This window comes from Pseudochaenichthys georgianus, chromosome 19 (assembly GCF_902827115.2).
Source record: "Pseudochaenichthys georgianus chromosome 19, fPseGeo1.2, whole genome shotgun sequence".
Lineage (NCBI taxonomy): Eukaryota > Metazoa > Chordata > Actinopteri > Perciformes > Channichthyidae > Pseudochaenichthys > Pseudochaenichthys georgianus.
In genome coordinates this window covers 17,456,965-17,480,067 of record NC_047521.1, presented here as the reverse complement: position 1 = coordinate 17,480,067, position 23,103 = coordinate 17,456,965, and the positions used below count along the sequence as shown (strand labels likewise).

Genomic DNA, 23,103 nt, shown 5'->3' with positions numbered 1-23,103 from the left:
CCCTCTGGGTTTGCTGACCAACAGATATTCTAATAATCACCTTCCTTCTGTACTGTCAGGCCAGCAACCAATGGATCCCTCGTCCTGCCTTCGCCCTCCATCTCCACTTATACTAGGGGCTTTACGGAGCGGCGCTGCTTCGATACATTAAAACTGCTGCCCCATGATCAAACGAGCAAATACCTCCCGGGTCAGCAAAGGGCTACCCCACGTCAGTTAACAATGCAGCATTTAAACATCAGTCGTATGCAAAGCGGCTGGTACACAGGGGAAGAGATGGGCGGCAGGAGAAAGCACAGAAGCAAGGCCTGGACTGGAGAGATAATGAGCGCAGGAGCACACTGGAGAACATCAGCAGCTATTTAGCGCTTCCGTGTCAGCTCCTACACAGCTTTATGATGAAAATATAAGATGTGAGGCTCCATCAGCATCATAACAAGGATGCGCTAATGGCTGAGCCGAGCACATATTTATATAGCTCAAAATGCAGACTCAGTATCAATGTGTTGGATACCGAGTTGCTTTAAAACATTTCCATCTGCTCTCTAAATCAAAATGTGCAACTTCCACTGATTCTCACAAAAATATTTCGGAAATGTCTGCAAGTTTGCAATAAATGCATTATAGATACTTGGGCCGTTTTAATAAAGCAGAAATTGAATGATAATTGTCAACTTCAGCAGATAATTATGGTACATACTTAAAGCATGCTCTTGTCAGCATTTGATGTTTGAAAATACAACACTTAAAACATAAGCATAGGTCATATTTACCCATGAATTATATGTACACACAGGGACTAGCTTTGCGGATTTGTTTACAGTATACAATCGTCCCAATGCGAGATACTAACTCAAAAACAAATAATTGAAACTATTGTTTTTACATTTTAGAAAACTGAGGAGGGTGAATCAATTTTAGTGTGAAGAACCCTTTAATACGGCTTAAGGGTGAAGAGGTGAAGAAGAGTTTTCTTTCTGGCTTATCCCTCTCTCCCTCTGCCTACTGCTTGGTTAACCGACTGACCTGCTGTCAAAGGAGCCTTTGTGAGTGCGCTTTGGCGGAAGGCCAATCAGATCCTCCGGCTTGTCTGTCTCAGGGAGGAAAATGGCGCCCCTGGTATGCCATCAGTGGCAGAAATGTGCAGACAGTCTGACTGCTGAGGAAGGCTTGGCTTGCTGTGGCCCTTCCAAAAACTATGCCGGAGGAATTACCTGTTTGGCCCTTGGCCAGAGGGACTCGTTCTACAAGGGCTGGTGGTTATTTATCTGTTTATTCACTTAAACCTCATGCACACAGGCACTTTAAAAACAACATTGCAACTCCTTCACATCCACTTCCACAGGTTCTGACAACATTCTCCTTTGAACTACACAGGTAGTTTCAAGGGGTTTGAGTTTGTAACAAACCATTTTATGTCAAAAGGGTTCCTATTCCAAAGCAAAGCTGCATGAAAACAAGTACTGATTGACTGCTGGGTTAAATCAAATAACTTACTCTAACTTTTATTCACTATAGTGTAGAACAGTTCACTTTTATCTTTGTACAAACCCATAAACATCCACATATTAATGTTGGATTCACCTTTTTTCGTGTCTGTATGTTGGCAACATTGCAATGACACTGCATTAAGTCATTTTTTTTTTTTTTTTTTAAATGAACAACTAATTGACCAAATTAATTTGTTATGTACAATATATACAAAACAAACTGTACCATATACCTAAAATGCAAATATGCAAATGCTTATTGGGCAAAGTTCATACAGTAGGATATCCTGAAACCAAAAAAAGGCTTTTACAGGTAAAGTGTGTTCATGTGAGACTGTGGGAACTCCCCCACTTGAATCAGACACTGAAACGACAAACACCACACAACAAGAATACAAGTTCTGACAAAGCCCTGGTTTACACTAAACAGAGATCACTACTTGCTCACTGCACAATCCCTGTTCATTTCCAGCGTGTAAAACCTGCCAGAGACGAATTCAACTGCTCAACAAAGTGCCACTTGTGACACATCATCCGAGGAAGCATGTGTTTAGGCTTCTGCTTCAGAAACAAACTTCTGACAGCGGGAGATGATGAAACGGAGCAGATCCAAAATTATTCTCGCACTCCTCAGAACCTGCTAAACCTGCTGCAGCCTGGAGCATGCCCCCCCTCACCTTCCCCCAGAGAGAAAGACAGAAAGAAAGTGAGAAAGGGGACAGAGAAACTAGTTAAAAGAAAATAGAAAAGGATCGGAGGGTGATGTAGGAATGTTGGAATATTATTAAAGATTGTAAATGTGCACCGAGCAAACAAGAGGCCCTACAATCCTTTACCTAATGTAAGCAATACCGTTAGTATACAAGAAGTTCATCTCTCTTAAGATTACGATATACACACACTTGAACACACAAACATTTCCTAAACCTCTGTTACATACTGTAGGAATTGTAAAGACACACTCAGCAGATCATAAACCTCCACATGTTTAGACCCAAACAGAAACACCATTCTTGGCTGTGCTCACGTGTGTGTGCGAGCTCATGGGGTGGGGTAAGGAGGATAGTCGAGACTTGCTCATTTCACACTGCGAGGTGAGCCAGGGAGCAGTAACAGAATCTAGCCATAATATATGGTGGAAAAAGGGGGAGGGAGGATGACTGCAGCCCGTGGTAAAGTACGTGTCTAGCTGCCACCTATTCCTCCCTCCAAGCCTTTTCTCACAGTTATCCATTATCATAACCCCTGTCTCTGTCTGTGGGCATGACTGACACACAAGCCCCCTTTCTGCGTGGCGGCTCTCACCTCGACTGGCCTCCTGCTGACGTAAACTGAGCATGTGGGAATGTTATTTGATGAAGAAAAAGCTGAAAAATGAATTACAGAATTCTGTTCGACCTCTTGTGCTCCACTGAATACATTTTGTGAGTTTTCTTCAACATTTCTTTGAATTATTCCTATGGCGTGATATTAAAAAAAATCATTATTTTGATCTTTAACGAACATCGTTATTGTCACTTTCAATCATTAGTCAACTTTCCTTGGTCAGCCGGTCAAAGGCAACTTGACAACTTGAAAGTAAAAAAAAAAAACCCGCAACAAACTTAGACTCAAGCTGAAATGGCTCACATTTACTGAAAATGGCGTGTGAGTTAAAACCTGGCAGAACGGATCTCTTCATATTTCATCTTTAGAAGTCAGGGCCCAATTTAACCCCTTCAGCTCGGCAGCACTATCAAAGTCTCAGGTTCTCCGGAGGGGGTCCACACCTCAAATGTTGCCACTGTCAACAGGAATAACCCTTATCCCCATCTTCTCCTTCATTTGGGTTAAGTGCATCAGCTCTCAGAGCCCACGCAAGGAAAAGCAATTCAACGGAGGTGAAGAGAGAGAGGAAAGAGAGGTGGATTTGAAATGAGAGTTAGGAGAAAAAGTTTTTAATAGCTGGACTGTGCTTAATGATATAAAATCCACATAGCGAGGCAATTTCCCAACAACCCTTATTATTTAAGAGTTTTCAATATGCTTGTCTAAAGAGGATGTCTGATCAGATAGACCTGAGAGGCACTGATTTGCCAAGTGTTCCAGTGACTGTGCCATTGTGAATCTGAGCGGATTTCACGGGTTATTCTATTCTTGTCTGCAGGCCACGGTGGTGTGTCAAATGAGAGGGAATGCAATGTTTTGGGAAATCTAATTTGAGGCCTGTGTTTGTTTTCCTGGCCTTACTTTGCATCCAGGATGCTGGCTCCAAAGCAGCACAACTCTTCCCCCCCCCCCTAGTTGCAAAACAACAATGTCCAACACCAACCAAAAACCTTAAATTCAATAGAGTGAAGGACATTAAGCTGCTTTTCTCTTCTCCTGGGTCTCTCTCATTTACGCCAAATATTTAAGCAGACAGTTAATTGGGAGGTTATTCACCATGTCACAGGAACATATGCACACTCACATACATATATGCGTATTTAAAAAACACAAATATTAACAGCCATCTTTGGCAGCTAATTGCAACGTGTTCCCTGTGGGAGGAGAGAGGGGTCCTCGGTCGATAATTAATCCTCGTTTGGAAAAGTAAATGACATTCATTAGCAGGGAATCGAGCCAAGTGCCATTATTTACATGGCAATAATCTGGAGCGTGCTGGTGGCGCTCTTTTAATGTTACAGAAATAACTCTGGGACAGGGGACGAGTACAGTTGCTTCCATCCCTTTTTTCTATGTCTTCGCACCCAGGAACAATTAGGCCCAGGCGAACAGATGGGGACGCCTCTGAGTGAGAAAGCTCCTCTTCATCTCCTTCTTATCTCACACTCTCATTCACATGCACTCGGGGTACTCGCATATACGCACACATGGCCACAAAGTAGAAAGTGTACACAAATACACAAATCTGGGCAGGCACACAAAAACACACTTTAGATATACACTCAAACCAGCGAGCTTACCAAGTACGGATCATGCTGAGTACACTTTTAACGTTAACTGTCAAAAGACGAGCCCCTTACAAGAGGCTAAACAAGAACATTGAAAATATGGACACATTGAAACACTGAGCTGTGACGGTAAAAACACAAACGATGGCCTTAGATATTCATAGCAAAGAACACTGGCTTTCACTGTTGATGAAAAGCAAAGCTTGACATAGCAAATGTCAGCTCTTATGTGTGCATAATTTAAAGTTAGAGTTGAGAGAACTTACCAGTCAATAGATACTACATAGGTTCAGAGAAAGTGTGTGCTTTGTATACATTTCCATAACACAAAAGGTACAAATATGTGTTAACACTGCTGAAACTGGTGTGATAGAAAATGTTACACAAAGGGCCACTTGTTACACAACCCTGAGGTTTCCCACAATGGTACTAGCCTCTGTCTGCACGATGTACTGCTAGGGATGTACACATGAATGGAGCGATGAATGTGAAGACAAAGCAAACGTATCCTCAATACCGTTCACAAAGGTTCAACAACTGTAAGCTTGTATGTTTTTACAATAAGGAAAGCAGTAATGTGAGAATGTATAGAAGAGAACATAACAGTCAGCTACTTAATCTTACAATCAAGGTTATATAATCAGCTGCTGCTTGTATGATAATCTACATTTAATGTGAGGATTTTTTCATCAATAGTGCAATAAATAACTATTCACAAAGTATGTAAAACAACATAACAGAATAATTAGAAATTGTATTTTTAATATTCACCCCATTTGACAAAGAAATAACTAATGGGAATACAAATAAACAATAAACAGTTTACTATTTTAATATAATCTAACCCAAAATGTGATTTACACACTGTTCAAACTGCAATGGGACATGTTTTAATGTAATATGACATACACAGTGTGAACAAAGTGGAGCTATTCTTTCCCCCCTATGCTTTGTATTCACCTGTAATTGTCTCTGTCACTATAAAGCACTTTGAGAGACATTTCTTGTATAAAAGAGAAAAATATGTGGGTATAATGTATTGGTGGACTTTATGGAAAATGTGTCATAAATCATTTGACAACACATCACCTGATCACTTTCAGGATCATTATCCCAGTTGACCTGGATTCTGCCCGGGTTATCATTCTGTCCAACATCATGCAGCTGGTCAATGCCATGACAACTAATACACCCGTTATTGTGCGACCTGTTACCCGTCTTTGTCCAGCTAAGTACAATGATTAAGGTGTCAGTCCCTGGGGAACCATGAGACATACATGAGCATTCACTTCATAGCCTCACAGTTTCAGAAAGCCCTTAGCCTTCACGGACACAGTCAGGGGATAGTCCCTGCAACCTCTGGTCATGATGACAGGGAGTGTTCCATCAGGCAGTCTTTACCCATAAGATTAGGTAACATCATGTCGTGTTTGCTGACACTAGGAAGCAGCCTCTTACCCCCGTAGGGCCTCCTCCACTGCCATATGCTGTTACCTATGCCAAACAATGGACTTTGTCAAAGAGACAAACCCTACATATCTCTTTATCACTCCTTCTCACTGCTTCATCTAAATCTTACCCTAAAGTAGTAAGAGTCATGGAGAAAACTAAACAATGTGAGGTTATAAAAACGCCTAAACAAGGCCATGCTATTATGGAATTGTCTTTGCTCTTTCAGTAACTTCTGAATTCATTAATTCACAATGGTGTCCATTCTGTAACATAATGGTTGTCTCCAATTTGTGACCTAACTTGAAATTAAACCTACTTGCCCTCTTTCCTCCCTTGACGCTGACCAGATACCGGGCTGTTATTTTAGCTATTGGGAGGACTGAGGCCTAGGGTGACCTTTTCTGAGCCGAAGGGAAACTTCCTCGAGAAATCCGATAAAATCCAGGGCACGGGCCTCTCTAATTCGTCCATCCAGCTTGCTGCACTTCCACGACCTCTTTTCCTTCAGCCACCCCCCCCACCAACACCCCAATCGATCTGCTTATCTCCCGAGATCAAAGGCTCGCACCGCCGTTGTACATTTAGCCTTGGCTGGTTCCTCCCACATCATGTCTAAATATTAATGATAATAAAGTCTCACACCCATCCCTGTGTCAGGCAATTACAGCCAACATTGATCCTCAGCTCTCTGCTCCAATTAGAACTCACCGCTCGTAATGCGTCCTAGCACATCAAAGGATAACAGCCATTGATCCACTCCTGGATCTTAACGTTTACCGTTAGAAGAGAGGGAGGGGGTGGTGGCATGGTGGGGGGAAGCAATATTCTGACTAGAGAAGAAGAGGGGAGAAAATAAATCATTTCATCCACACAGTCAGGTAAAGGAAGTGCTGAAACTCAGAGGGTAAAGCATGGCAGAGGGTGCTCAATAATAACGGACATTTTGACAGTTCAGGACGCAACTAGCAATCCGGAAAGACTCCTTCATAACAGCATGGCCAAACGTACCCACTGGAAACTCTACTCTCTTTTATTTCAATCTAGATGTTTTCGCTTAAAACTGTTTGTGAAAAAAGTGATGATTTCACAGCTGAAGATCACAAAGTAAAATTGAAGGGTCCATTTGTAATTTCAGCTCAGGGACAATTCATTTTAAAACTCTCAATGCCAGTCTTGGTATTATGCCTATTTCTAAATATTGATGACTGAACCGCAACCAAACTTTATAAACAAGGAGAAAACAACTCTGGGATCAATCCTATACGATAAAGGTCTCAGTGGAAGGCAAGAAAAGCTTCAGTCGAACAGGATTTATGATGTAACTCCCACATCTATGTCTTTAGGCCAACTATCCTTTACAACTGACCTCACTGAACTTTCAAAGTTTGAGTAAATGGAAATATTTCAAATCGAAGTATAGCTTACATTACATTCCTCAGCAGAACACACTAGAATAGACAACAGAGTAACATTTGACCCATTGAGTCAATAGACAGTGACATGTCACCATTAAACCAGGGACATTCCTTGCACAAATGATGCTAAACAACCCCAGTGTTGACACCATTATTTGACAGGGCTTGTTGTTGTGCTCTTTCTCTGCTGGACTGATGCTCTGATAGTCCTGGCCTTGGGCTCGACCTCACAGTCGCCTTTGTCACAGAGCTGGAGGAAGGCTTAACCATCACTCTGTGCTACAATGATACTCTTCATGGCACCATAATACACTGAAACTACTGTGCAACTGGAATGCAACCCAATGGTTTGTATACCTACAATTAATTGACTGACCATGGCTGGCCTTTTGGCACAAACCTGAAATATGTCAAGCAATGAGGTAGCAGTGAAAAAGAAATGAAAGACAAGCACAAAATAACTACACCAATTAATTTTGAAACGACACTGTATATACTGGTATCAGTACATCTTACATTGCATACTGTATGACGGGTGGGTCAAATGCAGAGAAACCGTTTCGTTACATGGTACCTGTACAGTGTAATGACAATAAGTTGAATCTATCTATCTATCTATCTATCTATCTATCTTAATGCCCGAATAGGGAAAATGGACTTGTCTTTGTGTGTTGAGGTTCATTTAAAGGTCATGGAACAGCAACTGTCTTGACAGTCATGTTAAATGTATTTCTAGGTTTATATTAATAAGTAGTACCAAATCCATAAATGGCTATTCTAAAAACAACAACGTTTTAATTGATAACTTTACACGTCATCACAAACCAAAAGTTCCATTACAAAATCAAATAGTTCAAAAGTGCTAAATGTCCACCAAGACATATTTTATGCCATACCAAATGTGTCTGAATGGTTTAAAAGTCTGTGAACCCGTAATACCTTAAGCCTTTTTCAGCATTTTTGTGTACGATATTTTTTCCTCTTCTCAACCCAATGTCCTCTGGTTGTGGTATCCCTCACTATTATACGCTTTGCTAACATGGTGCTTTGCTTCAACTCTGTACCTCGGCCTCTACCAAACGATGTAATTAAAGATTGGTTAAATGAAACCAGTGTTTAGAAATTGTTTATGTCAAGTATGTTCTGAAATGCTATACCACAGGGAAACTTTGAAATGGGAAGGGTGTGCATCGACGTCATGTTAAATAAAGAAGAGTCTTGGCCTGAAGAGTCCGGCCAAACAACTAACCAACAGTGTGTCTTAGTGTGAGCCAGGTCAGAAGACGAAGGCTGTGTACAATTGTAAGGCAATGGTAACGGTAGGAAAACATTTGTTGTTGGCTGGGATATCGGGCTCCTCACATGTTAGTGATACTCAGTGATACATTCAGGTCAGCTGAGGAGAACGAGGAGATTGGCGGGCTCCACAAATGGGCTGAGAAAGTGACACTAGGATGCTAGGCCAAGACATCAATGTCCTCACAACTTTCCTTTAACACTGAAGCAATGTTCAATGTTAGCCCTGGCGCCATCAGAATATGGGTTGGGGTTTAAAGTTTACACGGTGGCTGACAGGATGTCCATGTGACCTCGAAAACTGTCAGAAAATAAACAAATATGCTCTAAATGTTGAGGGAACAGTTTTGAGGGCTTAACGAAATGGTTCAGAGAGAATTGGATATTTATGTAAGGGTTAACGCAGTAGTCACCTGGTTCAGATATGGGTCAAATAATCTGTATTTTGTTCATTATTTTCTAACTCGGTAATTTGAAAGAGAATCTTGTTTTACTCATAACAATTGTTTTGCATATAAAATTACCCAAATTAATTATCACAAGACTTTTTTCATGACAATGTGCTTATTTTGATTATATCTATTTAGTTAGTGTTTAAAGACTGTGATTAGCTGTTTTTTCTGTTTCCAGTAGCATAGTAGTGTCTAGATAGTGCAGCATTTTTCATTTTCACATCCCTTTAAGAACTTTGGCAGATACAATATGGGCAACTGGACTTTTTTGACTGAGGAGGCAAAGTGTGTGAAAAAACTGTATTTGCGTTACATTGCACTACAGGGGAAGAAATCAAAATATATATTTGCAATATTTGTTTTCAGTGCTGTTCTGTGAGCAAGGTTGTTCAAGCTGAGATGAATCGCGATGGGATGTTGTTGACCATTGAGGTGCAAACTAAGATCCCTGTCGCCACAGAGACGTGAAGACCGTGGTGTGAGCGAGGAAGTCTTCCCTCTAGTTGGCAGCAGGCCTGGCCTAGCACCCGGGTGCTCAGCCAACAGCTCCTCTCCTGTGTCAGACCCCCCCCCCTCCTTCACCACCTCTTCCTCCACAGACTTTACGATGCCAGTCTGACTGGATGGAGCGGGCCAAACAAGACCCAGCCATCGGGCCAAAGGGGCAACGGAACTGCTGCCAGCTGGGCCAGCACTTCACGGCCGAGCACCACTCTCCAAACAAACAGTGCATTGGGCCACAAGCCACGGGCAACATGGAACCTGTCATTACCAGCCGTGCATTTCTGGTTCACTCCCCAAAACCCAAGCCAGGCCAAGGGCTTGAACGTGTTCTGCACTTGACTCAAATTTCTCAGCCAGGGTATGCCATGAGAGAATTCCTTTTTTGGATCTAAGATAAATAACCAGCATATCAAGGTTTATTTGTCTTTTTACCTCTTTAAATAATATTGATTATAATTGTCATCACTTTTAAAGCAAAAAGAAGAATAACTTTAAAGTCAAGACTGACAGGTTTAAGAGATATGAGTGAACACGTAAGACAGCGCCTACCAAACAGTCCCTTAGCATTAACGGCATACCATCTAATTACACGACATCTAGAAAACTTCCTATGGTCCCTGTGCTAAAAACGGACTCGATGGGCATTTGACCTCAATGGGGTTTTCTTCACTGATTAAGGTTCTACATGCTTTTGTGGCATAACTCTGCTTTGTCCTTACGATTTTGGCTACAAAAGATGATCGTTTAAGGCAGCTATCATGAAAGAAGTATTTTCTACATCACTAAAAATATGAATCAGTGAGAGGAAGGAAAGCTACGATTTGATGTCCAACCATGCTTTCACTGGAATTCACTAGTCGAACAAAGGCAAATATGGAGGGACGTGTAGAAACAAATAAATGTCGTCTAAAATAAATGTTGAGAAAAAGTGTTTGAGTGGAGTTTAGTGACCATGTATTCGTCTAAAACACACAATGCGGCAACACATGGTACAAGTTCCAAAAACCCAAACCTTAATTGATCTTTGATGAGGACGGTATCAGCCAGCAGGAATTAAATGCATTTAGTTTGAGGATGTGCTTAAATGAGCATATGGATAATAAACAGCAGCTACATACATTTTCACTAAATCTAGTTCAATTTAAAACTAAGGCCTTGGACTAAAAGCATTTCGAGGCAGGCATGCAGTCTATCGGCTGCTGCCTCTGCAGTTTAAAATGATGGCCTCTTTGTATGAACCTCAGTCACTTTCTAAAGGCTCAATGACCAAGATGAATTGGGTCAACAATACCCCAAAAAAGTTTGAGGTGATTTACTTCTGTTGCAACATTGATGTTATTGAACCTCTCATCAAAGCAAGAGCAAGAATCCATCTCTAGTATTATTTATTATTTTCTGACAAAATACTGCAAAAATAACAATACAGATTAAAGGGTATTGTACTAATTTGGATGGATATTTGATATAATCATACAAAGCTTTAAAAGATGAGATGGAGTTTTCATTATTAACACATTTTAAATGAAAAGTATTTAAGTTAAATATAATAACTAGATGACCCAAGAACAAAAGAGTAATTTGTTCCTTTGTTGTATGTATTTAGTCTAAAACGATTGATTCTACACATTTTATTATTACAATATACAAATTCAAATAACATTGACAATAATTATTTCTGTAAATTAAAATGTGTTTTAAGATTTTATTGGGGCGTAACCACACATAGTCACATACATATATATATTTATAAAGCCCTGTTTTCAAAAATAATTGTTATGACCGTTATGTTTTATACACCATTGAATTTCCATCCACAGCAAGTACCACCAAACTAAAGTAAGCAACCGGATGAGTAATGGGGTCTGTCCTTTTGCCTTAACTTTTTTTTAAATATAAACACACTCAAGGCTAGGCTTTTAGCTTATAAAAGATACCTATATTGTTAAGTATTTTGACAAGAGCTGAATCCTGATGCCTACTACTGTCTTGCCTTGCACGCTTTTCCATTCCTTGAAAAAAAAAAAGTGGTCCACTTTATATATTGTTTTGCCCGTTGTGATAAAGGGGATCTTTTATGCCATCAACTACATGGCAACAATGTTCTGCCTTTGTTTCATTGCACCATCCTCAGGGTCCGTTAGAATGAGATATAGATATACACACACGGATACAAATGATTGATGGGTTAGAAGAAAATATTTAAAAAGAAAGCAAGACAAATTCAGCATTTGTAAATATTTCAAGCTCTTACACCCTGCCAAAGAGAGATCTAAGGGGCAACAACAATAACAGCAAAATCTATACTTAACCATCCGTCCTGATGCAAACACAACTTAGACAGCTGACTTATTTTGTTGAGGCTGTTTTGAAAAAATATATTTCGGTTGGGTAGAAAACTTAACACAGTAGCAATCTGACACCCCATGTGACATGATTTCACATGAAGTTATCAGCTTAAATTATTTTTAAAAAATATAGTAGGTTTTTTATGTCCCCTGTTACTGTCACTATATGATATATCTGACTGAATGGACAGGTAAGAGACACATATGGTGAAATAAATAAATTATTGAGAGTAGACTGAAAGTGCAAGGAAGGTATGTACAGTGCAAGTGTTTGGGCAGAAGCCACTGTATCCTGGCAAGCAATGGAGCCAGAGAGCAACTAATCATGGCACAGGGGTCCCATGTCCTGGCATGGCACAAGATGGAATAGTGCCCGACATGCGCATATGGGTACAGAGTCTATTACAAAGATATAGGAAACAAAACAGCCATTTTTCTCCTTGACACAAATACTGGCATCCAGTGATGCGGTTGCATTCCACAATATTCCAGGCAGCTGTTGCCCAGAAGTATGCACAATGGCTTGCTGGGAGGGAACAACAGTCAAATAAGAGACAATGTGATAGGTTCTAATTGCTTCAAAATGTCCTGAAGAAGGCCCCCTATTATCTATTTAAATCGGCTGATAATGGGAGGCTCGGAGGAGGAGATGGAGAAGGGGAGGAGGAGTAGGAGGGGGCGACCTAGGCAGAGGGAGAAAGCTATCCTCTGCGCTGCTGTCGCCTCATTATTTTCCGTCTTGACGGACGCCCGCGCTCAACCCCTGGATGAATGGCCCTGTGCTGAATAAGTTATCGCCAGACACACAAAGAGAAGAGTGCCACAAACAACACAGCAGTACTGCAAAGCATGATATATTTTTTTCCTCTCTTTCTCAGTCTTTCCTCCCCCTCTACCCCTGCTTCCTCTAGACGTAAGGCAGGCCCTGCCACAGACTGAGATCTCACCTGTAATTTCTAAAGAAGCTCACAGTAGGTGGGGGAAAAAACGTAACGGATATAATAAAATGAAAGGGAGGAAGGATGCAGGCATCTATGTTTTCTGAAAAGCTATACCTGTACTCCTCCATTTTGTTTCATCTGTCCTTTTTTGTTTGTGCAGCTCCTCAGTGAAGACAGGGACCTCCTTTGGACAGCATCTGAAGATGTTGCAGAGGATGTCTTTCTGTTCTTCTTAAGACAAGGCCCACAGATTGATCAGTGAAAATAGTATTGTTTCATCTGATTTGTTTCCTTTTTCTGTTGTGTGGACTGCTAGGGCCTAGCATATCAAATCAAGATCACGTCTTTGCAATGCTCCCACGAGGGGGTGTGTGAGAGGCTTCCCTATAGTTCCTAAACGGGACTGTGGAAATGATGACTACAGGAAACAGTCCATCCCCAAAACGGTGGTTATGGCTGCAGTTTGCTCTGCAGCCGCCAATCAGTCTGCCTTGCTGTCACTCAAAAGTACCGGTGGAACTTTTGGACAGGAGAGCCTCTTTCCCCTCTGACCGGGAAATCAGAGGGTGCCGTGGCCCGACAGGCGCTCGACGGCAGATCAAACAGGGCGGGTACCCTTGGAGTGACACCTGGAGCCACTTCAAGGGATGAGAGCGCCACTGATCTCCAGTCATCTCGTCAGAACGACAGTCTGTCAGGGTTAAAGGAGGGGGGGGAAAGAAGCTCCATCAACCAGGACGGTTTGAGCGAGGTTGAACGAAGGATCACCTCAATGTCATGGATGGCTGACCCTCGAGCATTTGGAGAAGTGATGGTACTGTGAGAGTTTTTTGATGGCATTTTAAAGTTTGGCCTTAATACCTAGTTAAGGGACTAGGTGATATTTAGGTTATGGTGCTGATAAAGCAGTTGTCACCACGATATGTCTGAACTTCTTTTTGTTCTGCTTTGATTGTGAATGCCTTCGACATTAAAATAAATGAATGACTCGTTCTCATCTTTAACGCTAGCCCTCTGTCTCAAACTCTGACATGTTTTGGTTTTAACAATATGTTAAGACATTTTTCAGGACCAATCTTGGAATGATTGAGATGTATCTATAAAAAAAAACAGAAGTACGCTATGGACTAGATAATAGCGAAAGGGAGATATGTAGGGGAGAAAAAGGGGGCTTTGGCAGCCAGTTAAGCGAGTCAATCCTCAACAGACAAATGCATCCCTTATATAAAACAACAACACGTCTTTGCCCTTGTCAACAACCCCTTCTTCTACAGCCTTGGCTTGTGTGTGTGTGTGTGTGTGTGTGTGTGTGTGTGTGTGTGTGTGTGTGTGTGTGTGTGTGTGTGTGTGTGTGTGTGTGTGTGTGTGTGTGTGTATCTTTTCCTTTCTGCAGAAAATGTCCCATCAGCACTCTCTAATGGGCGAGGTGGAGGAAGAGAGGAAAAGACAGAGATAAAGCAGGAGGAGAGCGAGAGCGAGAGGGGTGGCAGTGGTGCTTGTTTGGCTCAGGAGCAGCGAGTAATGAGGCTGAGGCGCACCCTGTCATTGTCCCAGCAGCAGCCCACACACACACACACACACACACACACACACACACACACACACACACACACACACACACACACACACACACACACACACACACACACACACACACACACACACACACACACACACACACACACACACACACACACACACACACACACACACACACACACACACACACACACACACACACACACACACACACACACACACACACACACACACACACACACACACACACACACACACACACACACACACACACACACACACACACACAAAAGTATCTCCTATCTACAAACGAGACACTCAAAAGACTGATATTCAGACTGATATTCAAAAACACTTTTATTTTTATCAAGTTATATTACTTTTTTAGTAATATAACTTGATACAAATAAAAGTGTTTTTTATATAAAAATTGTTTTATAGTTATTTTGATGGTTTTTATCTTATATCTCATTCAGTCATCTGATCTTCAAAAGAAGAGATGAGTCCTGTCATCAGGACCATCACAGTCTTTCTGATGTGGAAGTGTACATGTGCCTTATATATATAATATATTCGTGTCTCCTTGCTAAAGTAAATTGGCCTAAAGACCAGCAATGTCTTCCAATTTCCCTTGTCTGTCTGTCAACAGTTTAAACTATCAACCCAAAATACCTTTACAGGCTAACATGCTTTCCTCAATCCATTAAACATGTGCATGCACAACAGCTGCGCTCATCTTCAAATGTTTAAAGTTGAGCTCGGGGTGGCGGAGAGGGCAGATATGATTCATGTGTTGTCACTTTGCTGCTTTGCCAGAATAAAAACAGACTGGACATTAAAAGGGACAGAATGCTTCCCTGGAGGTGGCAGAAAAAGGCCAGGGATAGGACTGACCCAGAGGGATGCTGCAATATGGGGGTGGGGGGCAGGGGGTTGAGCGGGGTGGTAATGATGCCAGGCTGAACAAATTGTAAAGGCAATGCGTTTAAATGTAGTACATGGAATTATCGGGGCAGCAACACGGAGAGGAGATCAGAGGGAGTGAGATCCACTGGGAGTGATCTGCCACTCTCGGGACAGAAAACACGAGGCTCCGCTATGGCTACTGTGATGAGTTCAGATGTAATACAAAGTAAGATAGAATTTAAAATAGGGCAAACCTGTGTTAGACATCAAGTATAGTCAGAAGTGTTTATGATCCTAAATGCATGTGATGGTCGGTATAATGGTGGAGGACAGTGCCAGAAAGCCTGAAACGACTACATTGGGCTGACTCATGACCTCACATCTGATGTGCTTTCCTTTGCTTTTTTCACACTAAAAGAGGGTAACACAAAACACAACATTTTAAAAGAAAAAAACAAACATGAAAAAGCAAAGGAGAAAACATCTGATCTGCAATCTGAACCATGTTTCAGCCTCAATTAAAATAAATCTTATCTTTTTGTTCAACTTCATAACAAGACTTCAAGAGGGCCCCAAGACTCCGATCACACCACAGCTCACTGGTAGGGTTGAATTCCATTAATAATGTGACCTACATATCCCAGTAATTAATATTCCAAACAGACGGATAGAGAGAGTACTTATTTGCCAATAATACAGGATAAAGGCAAAACTTACAGATCTTAGGGAATCATAAGTGCGCCCTCTCCAGATGTTTTTTTTTCTTTTTGGGCCATGCACTTTGGTCCAGTGGCTCATGACTTTGATAGCATGTGCGTCCAAGCAATGAAGATACAAAGTATGTAAATTTTCATGTGAATCACTCAGGAACGGAACTTTAGATTGTTCTATAGGCAAGAGCAAATTGTACATATTTTTCTTTAGTTATACTGTATGAAAAGGTTTGTGTTCAATTTAATGAATCAATCAGTACACTGAAAAACCTGAAACGTTGACTTGAACTGAATGTATTATGTAAAAAAGTTGATTAGTTGAAAGCAATAATATTAGGTTTAGATCAAACGTATTAGGTTCAACTTAATATAATATATTTACATTAACCTAATACAGTTATGTGACATTTGTTGACATAATACATTTAATTAAAGTCAATGTTTCAGACAGAATTCAAAATATATTTTCACTGAACTAGACACATGCACTCACAGTAGTCAAATCTGAAAAAGGAACTGGGTCGCACAATACGACAGTGTGTAAATACAGGTTTAAAGAGAAGGAAGTTGGTGTCATGGTAACAGTGCGACTGCCTCAGCCTGTGAGCTACTGCCTCATCCTCATGGCGGCTCATGGGCTGATCTCTTAATCAGTGTCCAGAGTGTGCATGAATCCTCTTCTGATGGCTGAGGCTGTGTCCATCTTGCCTGCCCGTCGCTACTGCCAGTCCCAGCCATGAATATGGAGCTGTTCTGTTGCTGGGAGCTTGCTTATGTTTTCTGTCTGATATCTAGGCCCCATTCCCATTTCAAAGGGAGGTCCACCCGGGGCTTTGACTTTTTGATCTGCCTGGCGACTGAGTCGACCACCTGCATGTGGGATCAGCTGCCAGCGAGAGCAGACAACCCTTCTGCTTCAAAATATACATCCTCCCCCCCTCTTCGTCCTCCCAGCCTCATTGCCCTTCCATGAGGCTGCATGGAGCCCCAGTGGTCCTAACTGGGTCTGGAGCTGCATCCCGCTCCCAACTGAGCTTCCCGTGGTGGGTTAGATGCTTGAGATGTTCAGGGTAGCGGCAGGAAGGTTCACGCTAAAGACACAGGGCCGTTTTGTATTTACGAGAAGCCATAGTGTCAGGTAAAAAAACAGACGACTTGTCAAAAGGTCTGTGGCTTTTCTAATCAGAGATATTGATCCATACTGTGAGCTGTAACCCTTCTCAATGCAGGCTGCACCAAATCTTTAATTCTTTCAGAAAAAAAACAAATTGGTGGGTAATGAACACCCATTAGTTGAAAGAAAAATCCAATACACAAAGTTTAAAAAACACATCAAAGCCAGTGGTGTGATCTTACAACTCAGACATCTCATGTTAATATCTTGAGCCACCACTAACTGACTAGAATGTTCTTTCTCTGATGAGTTATATTGATGAGATATTAACGAGCGCCTCCTGCCGGGATTAAGGTGGAGTTAATATTTTATATTGCATTTCACTAAAAAGGAATGCAGCCAATAAAAGTTGTTTAGAAAAAACCAGATGCCAGCTGTAGCCAAAATATTTTCTCTGTGATACAAAGAGACTGGTGTTGTTGCTAAACAGGAACCAAAGGAAATGATAATAGTTTATTTGATAATCATAGATATTAATATGATATCAGGATTCCTTTTCTGCCTCATTGGGATCACTGTGCCTGTCACGGTATAATTAAAACCCAAAGGATTTCAGAATATTGAATTTAAAATTAACTAAGAGCGGATATCCACCACTAGACCACTGACATCCACTAAGTAAATGAGGACCGTTGACGTGAGAAAGAGGATACTGTTTTTTTACAAAACAGTTATCAACCAAGACCCAGCCAATCAACAGCACCAACACACTGTATTATACTAATTACCCTCATGGACTGTGATGATTTTCACAGACCCAAATCTGTTAAGATTCATTTTCAAACAAAGCAACAGCTATTTGAGATGTCTGTGTTGTCTGACTGTTTCTTACAAATAGGTGAGACTCAGAGTCTTTAAGTTAATTAGCTTTCTTGAACCCTGACAGCTAGCTTAATGAGTGTCTAATTGTTTCCCAGCTGGGGTGAAACCCCCAGACCACAAAGAAAAGGAGGTGTGAGAGAAGCGACACCAACAATGAAGAAGCACACCATGAATCCTTTTGATAACGACAATTCCCTCCTTCTTTTTACCGCACACTGAAGCCTATTTGTCTGACTATGGACCAAGGCCAGCGTGTTTACTGTTCATCATTTTAAAAAGAACTGTGCGATTATTTATTTATACAATCACTATCACAGTTTAGTGGAAAAACAAAGCTATATCTCTGTGTTATCGATGCAAAGAAATTGTCTAAAAACCTTGTTGCTTGCAGAAACATATGATTTGGGGATTTAAATGTAGCTAATTGCTCCATTAGAACAAAAAGGAACACCTAACAAGTTATTTAAACACATTTTCTTTTTTGTGTTCTTTAGTTTGCAACATTTATACCCCCAACTATAAGTAAAAGTCCTTTACATACTCCTGGTAGACCTACGCAAAGCAATACACTACTTCTATAACTGAGACAAACAAGTGGAGAATGACAAAGCAACCACCCCCCCAACCCGAACCACAGTGTAAAGAAACTACTATTGCTTTGACAACAAAAACTAATATACAATTAATCAAAAGGCAGAAAAACCGGCGGAGCAAATAATGAATTGAATGGGGAAATGAGGACAAATTGCCTAAAAGGGGGTGGGGGTGTGATATCATTGAACCATCCTGAACTTACTTTTCGCTCTCAGTTCTCTATCTCTGGTTATAAATGACTTCAGATTTGACGTTTCCAGCCCACAACAAAACACAATCTCTTTTATTCAAACAGCGAAGAAATGAAAAGGGAAAAAATGACTTTTGTTAAAGAATGACAGGGCTTGTATGTTGTGCTGCTCCCATCAAGCAGAAAGGCGGGCGGCAGTCGAAGGGGCTCGCAGCCGGGCCCCTCTTTGGAAGGCCCTCATAAATCCTGATTTGAGCGGGGCGCTAACCAGAGGAGGAGCGGCACGTCAACAGAAGAGGCTGGAGACTAGGAGGGGGGTGGCAGCACGCTTCTTAAAATGCTACGTCTGATTAAGTCTTCCCATTAGGTGACAGCTGAACTTTAACATTAATATGATAATATTGAAATAAGTGTGTTATTTACTTCAGCGGCGGCAGAGGGGGGTGGAGGGGAATAAAAGGAGGAAGGAGGAGGGAATGATGAATGATTTCTGGACAGCTTTGGGTGACATGCCAGGCGAGCTGACCCCCCCGCGATCCTCCTCCTCTTCCCATAATCAGACTTGACAAAATGGAGACATATGCAGAAATATTGGTTACAGTCGGCGTCACAGCCCTTCTCAGGCCTCCCCTCTCTGGTAACTGCCGGCCGCCCCGTGAGCTGCCCTCCAAATTGTCTACGGGCACTGAAGCATCTATTTCAATTGGCACTTCCTTCCTGGCCCCAGGATTTTACATTTAGTCGGTGTCATTTACATATTACTCTTAATCAAAATCCACAGTGGGCGACAGGGAGAAAAAAAAACAAGAAAGAGAGAGCGAGAAACAAAACCGTGGCGTCACGGTTCAGAGGTAGGCACACAGGCACTTTATAAAATGGAGATGTGACAAGACATTACGGTGTGAGTGTGTGTGTGTGTGTGTGTGTGTGTGTGTGTGTGTGTGTGTGTGTGTGTGTGTGTGTGTGTGTGTGTGTGTGTGTGTGTGTGTGTGTGTGTGTGTGTGTGTGTGTGTGTGTGTGTGTGTGTGTGTGTGTGTGTGTGTGTGTGTGTGTGTCTGTGTGTGTGAGCCTGTGTGGATGTGTGAGTGTGTGATGTGGTGGCTGCATAAGATAATGCCAGGACTATTGAAATATTTGCGTGTGAATGCTAGTGTTTGTGTGATTGTTCGGGCTGCATGTGCGTGAAGAGACAAAGGCTGCGAGTTGAATATGGGTGGTAAGTGTGAAAAACAAAGGCAAAGAGAAGGAAATAATGGAGACGTGTACAGTGCGCACACTTGTCTTTTCTTGCCTTTTTCTGCTGGCTGCTACTCTGTTCTCAGTTTACCCAGACACCAGTACCATCGCATGTAACAGGACATCATTCACACAGTTTCTTTGTTTCATTCAAACATACATTAATTGTCACAAAATTAGAACATAAAAGTAATAAGAATCATTTTATAAACCAAATGTAAAGATAACAAAAACCTTAAAATAAGAGTTGTACTTCAGAAGTATTGCATAAAGTGCAGTTGTTCCTTGTTGAGTAATTTTTTTGTATACATTTCATCCAAATAAAATGTGGATAAAATCAACTGGTCACAATTTAACCAAAATGGCATTATCAGCATATTTATTTTATTTTATACTGAATATAATTGCACTGTATTCCTTCATTTATTTATGTCCGTTGTGTATTGACATGTACCTGTTCTCCACAATAGCAGCGCAATGTGCGGTCAAAAGCAACAACACTGGTTGGTATTCATCCTAAATGGAAAGATGGATCACTTTAAGGTGCAGAAACAAGGTCCGTACCTGCCTCTTACCTTCTCAGCATGCCGGTGAGGATGCGAGAACTCTTGCCCAGGTTGGCGTCTGTTTCTCTCAGCTGGGGGAACAGAATTGGGAAAAATAAAAGTTTTAGTTTCCAATCGTAAATAAACAATTCTAAAGGTTATCAAACACAGTCTACATATAAACTACTCATGCAAGGCCATACTGTATAGGCTGTACTTGTTTTGCTGGCCTCAAGGCAAGGTATCTTGCTCAAGGGCAAATTCAGAGGGCACCTCTAAAGTTTGACATTTTATTCCTACACCCAAATGTTTGGTTGTATAGAGATGAATCTAAGAAACTTGATAACAAAAGTATTCAATTTATTTGACTGTTATGTCACTTCTCCTTTTATTTTATTTTTTACAATAGAACATCTCTAACTTTGCTAAGTTAAGAGCAGATTCCCACTAAGTAAGGACTTGTCTTTCTAGCCCTCTGCTGATCATGCTGCAAAGCAAACATTAGAGTCATGCAGGGAAAACGAGTGAGAAGGGCCCTCAGTGGACACAGCGAGCACGAGAAGCACACTTGAAATAATGAACATGGGTATTCAGAGCTAATTGCCGTGGATATTTTTCCTCTTGCTCCATCTACTGTCTTTTCTTTCTCCCTGGCTTTATTTTTCTCCGGGGTCAGGGAGATGTTTTTATTTTATACTCTCATCAGGTGTAGGTTCTTTCACAGAGAAAAGTATTTGGCAGAGATGTTGCCAACAAGGTGCGAGAGTGACTGTTAAAAAACTGCTGACACCGCACTGAGTGAGCTGCCACTAACGTCTACCTGTAGTCACATTTCGAGAGGGTGATGAGGGAGGGCGGGAAGAATCTTTGGTTCTTTCTGGAGTCAGCCGGGAGTCATTTATGTTCATCTCTCTCCGAGATAATAACTGCTTTCCCAGTAAATCAGTATGTCGTAATCAGTGTATTATTTACGAATTCTATTCTAATTTTGATTCCTCACTTTCACCTCTGTTCTTCCACCCTCCCTCTTCTCTACAATAGTTCCAACATCACTCTTTTTCCTGTGTGTTCTGGCTCATCTTGCATTCATCTCTCTTGCCTGCAATTCGCCCTCTCTTCCCACCCCTTCTTTACTGCTACTTTTTTCCTCTTCTTCCATCCTCCCTTCCTACCCTCTGGCAGCCTGAGTTGGTGCGATGCAGGTTGTGAGAGCCAAGGATGCATGTGGTACAGGGTAGGAGGTGGGGGACCTGGGGTATGGGCCCTCTGGCAAAGACAACAAGTCCTGCAGTTGCCTGATGTCTGCCTCTTCCCACAGATCTGTCCCCTAGATACTTCACACTTTCTCCCAAAATACATCTCTCTCTGAATCATTCCTTCTTTCCACTCCTCTCTCTGTGTCTCTCCACAGCCTCTCCCCAAACCTCATGCTCTCCTTCTTAACATGAAATGGAAACCAGCTGACATTTTAATGCAGTTGAATGTCTGAAATTAACTGTAAACTGGAATTAACGAGGGGATTTTGAATATATAGATCAAGACAAAACATTGCAGCTAAGACACCATTTGTAGGCATTAAATCCATACAGAATATGTTCCCATGAATATAAAATAAAGCTAATTTGCAAATATAATTCAAAAATAATCTCGAAAAATAATCCTTATGAATATTTTATCCATAGTGCCAGACAAAAAAGAGAGCATTGAGGAAAAGTTCAGCCTTCAGGATGAAAGGTGCAAAATGTAAAGGCCTGTATTAATGTATTTAAGTTTGCAAGTATACTGAGCATGACAAATGTAATGTTTAAAAAAAAAAAAGATTACCAACAAATTAAATAATTGTATGTGAATAATCAGAGCTAAATTCTACCCTAAATAATATGTATTTATTCTCTGTCAGCTTTCAATGTGAAGGTGCCGTTTCAAATTATTTCCTTTATGGTATAATTGGTGGCTAAATAAATGCACAGATCATGGTCTTCGGGGGAGATAGGATTCATCTGACCCCCAGAGAAGGGAGAGGACACATTTGGTAACCTGATTTAGTCATTTAAGGCAAGAAGTATTCATTTGGTGTAACAAATGTTTAATTTGTGCATTCAAATTCCCTTTTTGTCCCCTTAAATACCAAATAATCAAGTCATTAATTTTAAACTCTGGAATAGAAATATAAGGGTTATATATTAGGATACAAACACTCATTTTAGGTTATCAATGAGTCTTCGTTCCATGCTGTTACCTGTCTGTTTCGTATCAGCTAGCCTGGAGAATTGTTAAATTACATTCTTCAATCCACTCAGCGGTTCAGAGTCTGCAGTGTACCGCTTTGACCCAGTGTTGATACCTTCCATTGACTTCTTTGTGTACCATAAAAGCAAAACGAAAGGCCAGACCCCCTGCTGAGCATGGGGGTCTGTGTGTGTGTGTGTGTGTGTGTGTGTGTGTGTGTGTGTGTGTGTGTGTGTGTGTGTGTGTGTGTGTGTGTGTGTGTGTGTGTGTGTGTGTGTTTTTGCTTGTAGGTCTAAATGTGTGTCTGTGCTGTATTGTATGCTA

The 23,103-nt window shown here is 41.2% G+C and overlaps 1 protein-coding gene across 5 annotated transcripts in view; it reads right to left on the bottom strand.

Moving 5' to 3' along the window:
- vti1a (vesicle transport through interaction with t-SNAREs 1A) overlaps positions 1 to 23,103 on the bottom strand; it is a 112,479-nt gene that overhangs the window by 19,045 nt on the left and 70,331 nt on the right. For 2 of the 5 annotated variants that reach the window (XM_034107542.2, XM_034107545.2), the window contains one exon: positions 20,574 to 20,642. In XM_034107542.2, coding sequence (XP_033963433.1) covers positions 20,577 to 20,642 — 66 coding nt within the window. In that variant the 3' untranslated portion in view covers positions 20,574 to 20,576. Of the gene's footprint in view, positions 1 to 20,569; positions 20,643 to 23,103 lie in introns of all 5 variants that reach the window. The other 3 variants (XM_034107540.2, XM_034107541.2, XM_034107543.2) reach the window with 2 other exon arrangements.